Here is a 7,605-nt window from a genome sequence, read left to right as displayed (position 1 = left end):
ATCATAGAGGGGTATTAGTGGTTTTAGGGGCAGTAGAGGCAGTAGAGGGTATTAGTGGTTTTAGGGGGTAGTAGAGGGATATCAGTGGTTGTAGGGGATAGTAGAGGGGTATTAGTGTTTTTAGGGGTAGTAGAGGGTATTAGTGGTTTTAGGGGGTAGTAGAGAATTATCAGTCGGTTGTAGGGAGTAGTAGGGAGTATCAGTGGTTGTAGGGAGTAGTAGAGAATTATTAGTGGTTGTAGAAGTGAATGAGTGTGGAAGTAGTTGTATAAATTAGTAGGGTATCAGTGGTTTTAGGGGTAGTAGGGGTGTATCAGTGGTTGTAGGGAGTAGTAGAAAGGGTATCAGTGGTTGTAGAGGTAGTAGGGAGTATTAGTGGTAGTAGGACATGCTGGGTGTAGCAGAGCGTAGAGGGCATTAGTGGTCAGGGTAGCAGGAGGTAATGTAGTTAGTGGTTTCAGGGAGTAGTAGTGGTTAGCAGAGGGCAATAGTGGTCAGAGTTGTAAGAAGTGTGAGCAGAGGCATCAAATGGTCAGGCAGGGGCAGTAGAGGCATTAAGTGAAAATCACGCATGTTGGTGCAGTAGAGCGTAGAGGGCACAGTGGTTGTAGGTAGTAGGTATCAGTGGTTGAGGGGGCAGTAGAGGGCATTAGTGGTCAGGAGGGGTAGCAGAGGGCACAGTGGCAGAAAATAGTGGCAGTAGGGCAAATAGTGGCAGTAGAGGAACTAGTGGTCATTCGATAGCAGAGGGGCATTAGTGGTCAGGAGGGGGCAGCAGAGGGGCACTCAGTGGTCAGGTGGGGGCAGTAGGAGGGCATCAGAAGTGGTCAGTAGGACATTAGAGGCATTAGTGGTAGTAGGGGGTATCTCATGGCAGTAGAGGGCATTAGTGGTAGTAGAGTGGCATCAGTATCAGGGGGTAGCAGAGGGCATCAGCGGTCAGAGGGGGTAGTAGAGGGCATTAGTGGTTCTAGGGGGGTGCAGAGGGCATTATGGTCTTAGGGCAGTGGAGGGCACTCATGGTTGTAGGGGCTAGTAGAGGGGTATTCGTGTTTTTAAGGGGTAGTAGAGGGTATTAGTGGTTGTAGGGGGTAGTAGAGGGGTATTAGTGGTTGTAGGGGGTAGTAGAGGAGTATTAGTGGTTATAGGGGTAGTAGAGGATATTAGTGGTAGTAGAGGGGATGATTAGTGGTAGTAGGACATTTTGGTGTGGTAGAGTGTAGAGGGTATCAGTGGTTTTAGGGGTAGTAGAGGGTATCAGTGGTTGTAGGGTGTAGTAGAGGGGTATCAGTGGTTGTAGGGGTAGTAGAGGGTATCAGTGGTTGTAGGGGATATTAGAGGGGTATTAGTGGTAGTAGGGAGTATTTGTGGTAGTAGAGGGGTATTCGTGGTAGTTGGAGGTAGTAGAGGGATATTTGAGGTAGTAAATGGGTAGTAGAGGGTTATTAGTGTTAGTAGGGGGTAGTAGAGGGTATTAGTGGTAGTTTGGGGTAGTAGAGTGGTATTTGAGGTAGTTGGGGTAGTAGAGGATATTAGTGGTAGTAGAGGGTTATTAGTGGTAGTAGAGGGATATTAGTGGTAGTAGGGAGTAGTAGAGGTATTAGTGGTAGTAGAGGGTAGTAGAGGGGTATTAGTGGTAGTAGAGGGTATTAGTGGTAGTAGGGGGTAGTAGAGGGTATTAGTGGTAGTAGAGGGGTAGTAGAGGGTATTAGTGGTAGTAGAGTGGTATTTGAGGTAGTTGGGGTATAAGAGGGTATTAGTGGTAGTTGGGGTAGAAGAGGGGTATTTGAGGTAGTAGAGTGGTATTTGAGGTAGTTGGGGTATAAGAGGGGTATTAGTGGTAGTTGGGGTAGAAGAGGGGTATTTGAGGTAGTAGAGTGGTATTTGAGGTAGTTGGGGTTGTAGAGGGTATTTGAGGTAGTTAGGTATTAGAGGGGTATTAGTGGTAGTGAGGTATTAGAGGGTATTTGAGGTAGTAGAGAGGTATTAGTGGTAGTTTGGGGTAGTAGAGGGTATTTGAGGTAGTTGGGGTATTAGAGGGGTATTAGTGGTAGTTGGGGTATTAGAGGAGTATTTGAGGTAGTTGGGGTAGTAGAGGGTCATTAGTGGTAGTTGAGGGTAGAAGAGGGGTATTCGTGGTAGTTGGGGGTAGTAGAGGGGTATTGGTGGTAGTTGGGGTAGTAGAGGGGTATTTGAGGTAGTAGAGGGTATTAGTGGTAGTTGGGGGTAGTAGAGGGTATCAGTGGTATTTGGGGGTAGTAGAGGGGTGTTAGTGGAGGGGTGTTAGTGGTAGTAGAGGTGTAGTAGAGGGGTATTTGAGGTAGTAGGGTGTAGTAGAGGGTTATTTGAGGTAGTTGGAGTAGTAGAGGGTATTAGTGGTAGTTGGGGGTAGTAGAGGGCTGTTAGTGGTAGTAGGTAGTAGAGGGGTATTCGTGGTAGTTGGAGGTAGTAGATGGGTATTTGAGGTAGTAAATGGGTAGTAGAGGGTTATTAGTGTTAGTAGGGGTAGTAGAGGGTATTAGTGGTAGTTTGGGGTAGTAGAGTGGTATTTGAGGTAGTTGGGGTAGTAGAGGGATATTAGTGGTAGTAGAGGGGTATTAGTGGTAGTAGAGGGATATTAGTGGTAGTAGAGGGATATCCGTGGTAGTAGAGGGTAGTAGAGGGGTATTAGTGGTAGTAGAGGGGTAGTAGAGGGTATTAGTGGTAGTAGAGTGGTATTTGAGGTAGTTGGGGCATAATATATGCCATTTAGCAGACGCTTTTATCCAAAGCGACTTACAGTCATGTGTGCATACATTCTACATATGGGTGGTCCCGGGATCGAACCCACTACCCTGGCGTTACAAGCGCCCATGCTCTACCAACTGAGCTACAGAAGGAGGGGTATTAGAGGGGTATTAGTGGTAGTTGGGGTAGAAGAGGGGTATTTGAGGTAGTAGAGTGGTATTTGAGGTAGTTGGGGTAGTAGAGGGGTATTAGTGGTAGTTGGGGTAGTAGAGGGTATTTGAGGTAGTTGGGGTAGTAGAGGGGTATTAGTGGTAGTTGGGGTATTAGAGGGGTATTTGAGGTAGTAGAGTGGTATTTGAGGTAGTTGGGGTAGTAGAGGGGTATTAGTGGTAGTTGGGGATAGTAGAGGGGTATTTGAGGTAGTTGGGGTAGTAGAGGGGTATTTGAGGTAGTTGGGGGTAGTAGAGGGGTATTAGTGGTAGTTGGGGTAGTAGAGGGGTATTGGTGGTAGTTGGGGTAATAGAGGGGTATTTGAGGTAGTAGAGGGGAATTAGTGGTAGTTGGGGGTAGTAGAGGGGTATTAGTGGTAGTAGAGGGGTATTAGTGGTAGTAGAGGGGTATTAGTGGTAGTTGGGGGTAGTAGAGTGGTATCAGTGGTAGTTGGGGGTAGTAGAGGGGTGTTAGTGGTAGTAGGGTGTAGTAGAGGGGTAATTGAGGTAGTAGGGTGTAGTAGAGGGTTATTTGAGGTAGTTGGGGTAGTAGAGGGGTATTAGTGGTAGTTGGGGGTAGTAGAAGGGTATTTGAGGTAGTAAAGGGTAGTAGAGGGTATTAGTGTTAGTAGGGATAGTAGAGGGCATTAGTGGTAGTTGGGGGTAGTAGAGTGGTATTTGAGGGAGTTGGGGTAGTAGAGGATATTAGTGGTAGTAGAGGGGTATTAGTGGTAGTAGAGGGATATTAGTGGTAGTAGAGGGATATCCGTGGTAGTAGAGGGTAGTAGAGGGTATTAGTGGTAGTAGAGGGGTAGTAGAGGGTATTAGTGGTAGTAGAGTGGTATTTGAGGTAGTTGGGGTAGTAGAAGGGTATTAGTGGTAGTTGGGGTAGTAGAGGGTATTAGTGGTAGTTTGGGTATTAGAGAGGGTATTAGTGGTAGTTGGGGTAGTAGAGGGTATTAGTGGTAGTTGGGGGTAGTAGAGAGGTATTAGTGGTAGTTGGGGTAGTAGAGTGGTATTAGTTGTAGTTAGGGGGTAGTAGAGGTATTTGAGGTAGTTGGGGTAGTAGAGGGTATTAGTGTTAGTAGGGGTAGTAGAGGGGCATCAGTGGTTGTAGAAGTCATAGAGGGGTATCAGTGTTAGTAGGGGGTAGTAGAGGCATTAGTGTTAGTAGGGGTAGTAGAGGGGTATCAGTGGTAGTTTGGGTATTAGAGGGGTATTAGTGGTAGTTAGGGTAGTAGAGGGTAATAGTGGTAGTAGAGGGAAGTAGTAGAGGGTATTAGTGGTAGTAGAGTGGTATCTGAGGTAGTTGAGGGTATAAGAGGGGTATTAGTGGTAGTTGGGGTAGAAGAGGGGTATTTGAGGTAGTAGAGTGGTATTTGAGGTAGTTGGGGTAGTAGAGGGGTATTAGTGGTAGTTGGGAGTAGTAGAGGGGTATTTGAGGTAGTTGGGGTAGTAGAGGGGTATTAGTAGTAGTTGGGGTATTAGAGGGTATTTGAGAGTAGTAGAGTGGTATTTGAGGTAGTTGAGGTAGTAGAGGGTATTAGTAGTAGTTGGGGATAGTAGAGAAGTATCTGAGTGTAGTTGGGCAGCAGATGCAAGCACCTGATAGCAGTCAGCAGCAGATAAGCACAGCGGCAGTCACCAGCAGATGGGCATCATGGCAGTCAGCAACAGAGGCATCTGAGGCAGCAGAGGCAATATGGCAGTCAGCAGCAGATGGCAACAGCGGCAGCAGAGGGCACAGTGGCAGCAGAGGGGCATTAGTGGCAGTCAGGCAGATGGCAATCAGCGGCAGTCAGGCAGCAGAGGCAAGCCAGTGGCGCAGGGGCGCAGCAGAGGCAACTGAGGCAGCAGGGCGCAGCAGGTCATCTGATGCAGTCAGCAGCAGAGGGCATTAGTGGCAGCTGGGGGCAGCAATGGCACTGATAGCAAAGGGCAGCAGAGGGGCATTAGTGTTAGTAGGACAGTAGAGGGGCATTAGTGGCCAGTCAGGCAGTAGATGTGGCATCTGAGGAGCTGGGGCAGTAGAGGACACTAGTGGCAGCAGAGGGGCATTAGTGGCAGCAGATAGGACACAGCGGCAGCAGAGGACATCCGCGGGCAGCAGAGGGCAGCAGAGGGCACAGCGGCAGCAGAGGGCAGAGGGCTACCAGTGGCAGCAGATGGCATCTGATAGCCCAAAGTAGCAGAATAGGCTAATAGTGGCAGGCTGTATAGCAGATGTGCTACTAGCGGCTATCTGGGGCACAGAGGGGTATTAGTGGTAGTTGGGGTAGCAGAGGGGTATTAGTGGTAGTCAGGGGGTAGTAGAGGGTATTAGTGGTAGTGGGGTAGTAGAGGGCATTAGTTGTAGTTGGGGGCAGTAGAGGGGGCACTGGGGGTATTTGAGGTAGTTGGGGTAGCAGAGGGTATTAGTGTTAGTAGGGGCAGTAGAGGGGCATCAGTGGTTCAGGGGGGTCATAGAGGGGTATCAGTGTTAGTAGGGGCAGTAGTAGATTATTAGTGTTAGTAGGGGTAGTAGAGGGCATCAGTGGTTCAGGGGTAGTAGAGGGCATTAGTGATAGCAGAGGGCAGTGGAGGGCAGTAGAGGGCATTAGTGTTAGTAGGGGCAGTAGAGGGCATCAGTGGTTGTAGGGGGCAGTAGAGGGGTATGAGTGGTAGTAGAGGGTATTAGTGTTAGTAGGGGTAGTAGAGGGCATTAGTGTTAGTAGGGGTAGTAGAGGGGGCATTAGTGTTAGTAGGGGCAGTGGAGGGTATTAGTGGTAATAGAACCCTACCTTGCCCCTCGTGGTTGGGGCAGCAGAGGGGTTTTCCTGCAGCAGCATTAACTGACTCCAGGACACTACAGGCTTCAAGCCTCGAACACTCTGGATCCCTCTGGAGGACCTGACCACAACACAATCAACATCACCATTTATTGAGACAGCATTTAAAACTTCTCAATATATTTATAATATAACAAAGGTTATGTCCCAAATGAGACCCTATTTACCATACAGAACATACATACATTTGACGATAGACCTAGTTGGGAACAGTACATGTCTCCTGTCAAAAGTAGTAAACTATTTGGTTTTATTCTGGCCGCCTAAATGTTTTTGTCAACTTTATATGTACTTTTTTTTTTTACTGCTGGACATAGAAGACTGTAAAAAAATACCAGGAAATCAGCTCCAAATGATTTTAATTTATAAAATCTGTTCCCAAGTATTAGAGAGAGTAAAGACACATCTACGTAGTAGAGAGACACATTTACATTTGTATATTATCACAAGGTTAAACATTATTATGCTTCAGTCAAATATTATATCTGTTTGGGCTTCTTACGGTCATTTTGCAGTCTTCTAATTAATTATATATAACTATGATCATTAGCGAGACTAAAGCTGTCCAATGAAAGCAGACACCACAACACAGTTAAAGATATGGACAGCAATTATCCCCGAATGCTAATCAATAAAAATGGCTGTAAAATTCACCGCTCAGTTTTCTGCTTGTTTACAGCTGGTCATGTCATAGGGGCCCGTTTTGTTACATTATCAACATTAAGAATAAAGGTGTCTGTTCTAAAAACCCTGGCCCAACTCTCTTGTAGTGCATTATGGGAAACTAGCCTGAAATCCAGACCTGTTTTATATATATTTCAACTTCTTGAACTAGACTGGTACCCAGGCTATGACCTACCCACAACATAACACACTGCAATCAGACTTCAGACAACAACAACAATAGATAGGCTCTACCTCTGACCACAACAACGAAAGAAGCCGTACCTCCATGAGGTTAGTGATGAAGAAGTTGTTCTGTAGAGCGGATACTCCTTTCTCCGGTAGGATGGACGTCTGTCGACACACAGGACACGACAACGTCAGAGATTCTGGAGGGATGTAGTTCTGTAAACAACTAGAGAGAGAGAGAGAGAGAGAGAGAGAGAGAGAGAGAGAGAGAGAGAACAGATTTCTGTTACAAATGATAACATTCTGCAACTGCTTTGGGACGTCTGTATTTGTTACATACTCATAGTGGAGAGAGAGAGAGGGAGGGGGGTATAGAGAGGGGAGAGAGAGAGAGAGAGAGGGGGGATATAGAGAGGGGAGAGAGAGAAGTGTTTCATGGGACAGTACTTCTTTCTCTTTCCTTCTGTCACCTATTTCTCGCTCTCCTCCCTTTCATCACCTGTCTTTTCATCCCGAAGACTACATCTGCCCAACGACACCTAAGATCTGCATTCTGAGACACAGACAGACACCAGCTACAGACACCAGCTACAGACACAAGATACCGACGTCTACAGACACCAGCTCTATGCATAAACAGTAACCTAAAGTGAAGTAACTTTAAGTAACGTTTTGGGGTCGAATCCCTGTTAAATTCAATCTATGTTCAATTTATGAATATTGTTGCACTCCTATACAGAGAAATGCCAAATTAAACTGACTCGAATTGGAACAAATTGAACCACTGATTGTTTTCCTCGTGTGTGTTTTTGAGTTTGCCTGTGTGCATGCGTGTGCCTGGTTGGTTATGTTGCCATGTTGGTACCAAGCCCTCCGACACCCCCAGCTCTCTTTCCTCCCTCCTCCATCTAAAAGCCTCTGCTAGAGGAGGTGTTTTGTTTCTGGCAGAGAGAGAGGGAGAGAGAGAGGGGGACAGAGAGTGAAAGAGA

General features: G+C 46.7%; 1 protein-coding gene across 35 annotated transcripts in view; it reads right to left on the bottom strand.

The window, feature by feature from the left end:
• LOC118385706 (tripartite motif-containing protein 3-like) overlaps positions 1–6,871 on the bottom strand; it is a 182,374-nt gene extending 175,503 nt beyond the window's left edge. For all 35 annotated transcript variants that reach the window (XR_008138485.1, XR_008138487.1, XR_008138490.1 and 32 more), the window contains exon 1: positions 6,713–6,871. Coding sequence is in view for 2 of the 35 variants with exons in the window: in XM_052520232.1 (XP_052376192.1) it covers positions 6,713–6,718 (6 nt within the window). In the remaining 33 variants the exon portion in view is untranslated. The remainder of the gene's footprint in view (positions 1–6,712) is intronic.
• Between the last annotated feature and the right edge of the window lie 734 nt (positions 6,872–7,605).

The sequence above is a fragment of the Oncorhynchus keta genome, chromosome 6 (genome assembly GCF_023373465.1).
Source record: "Oncorhynchus keta strain PuntledgeMale-10-30-2019 chromosome 6, Oket_V2, whole genome shotgun sequence".
In the NCBI taxonomy this organism is placed as follows: Eukaryota; Metazoa; Chordata; class Actinopteri; order Salmoniformes; family Salmonidae; genus Oncorhynchus; species Oncorhynchus keta.
This window is presented reverse-complemented; position numbering and strand designations above follow the sequence as displayed.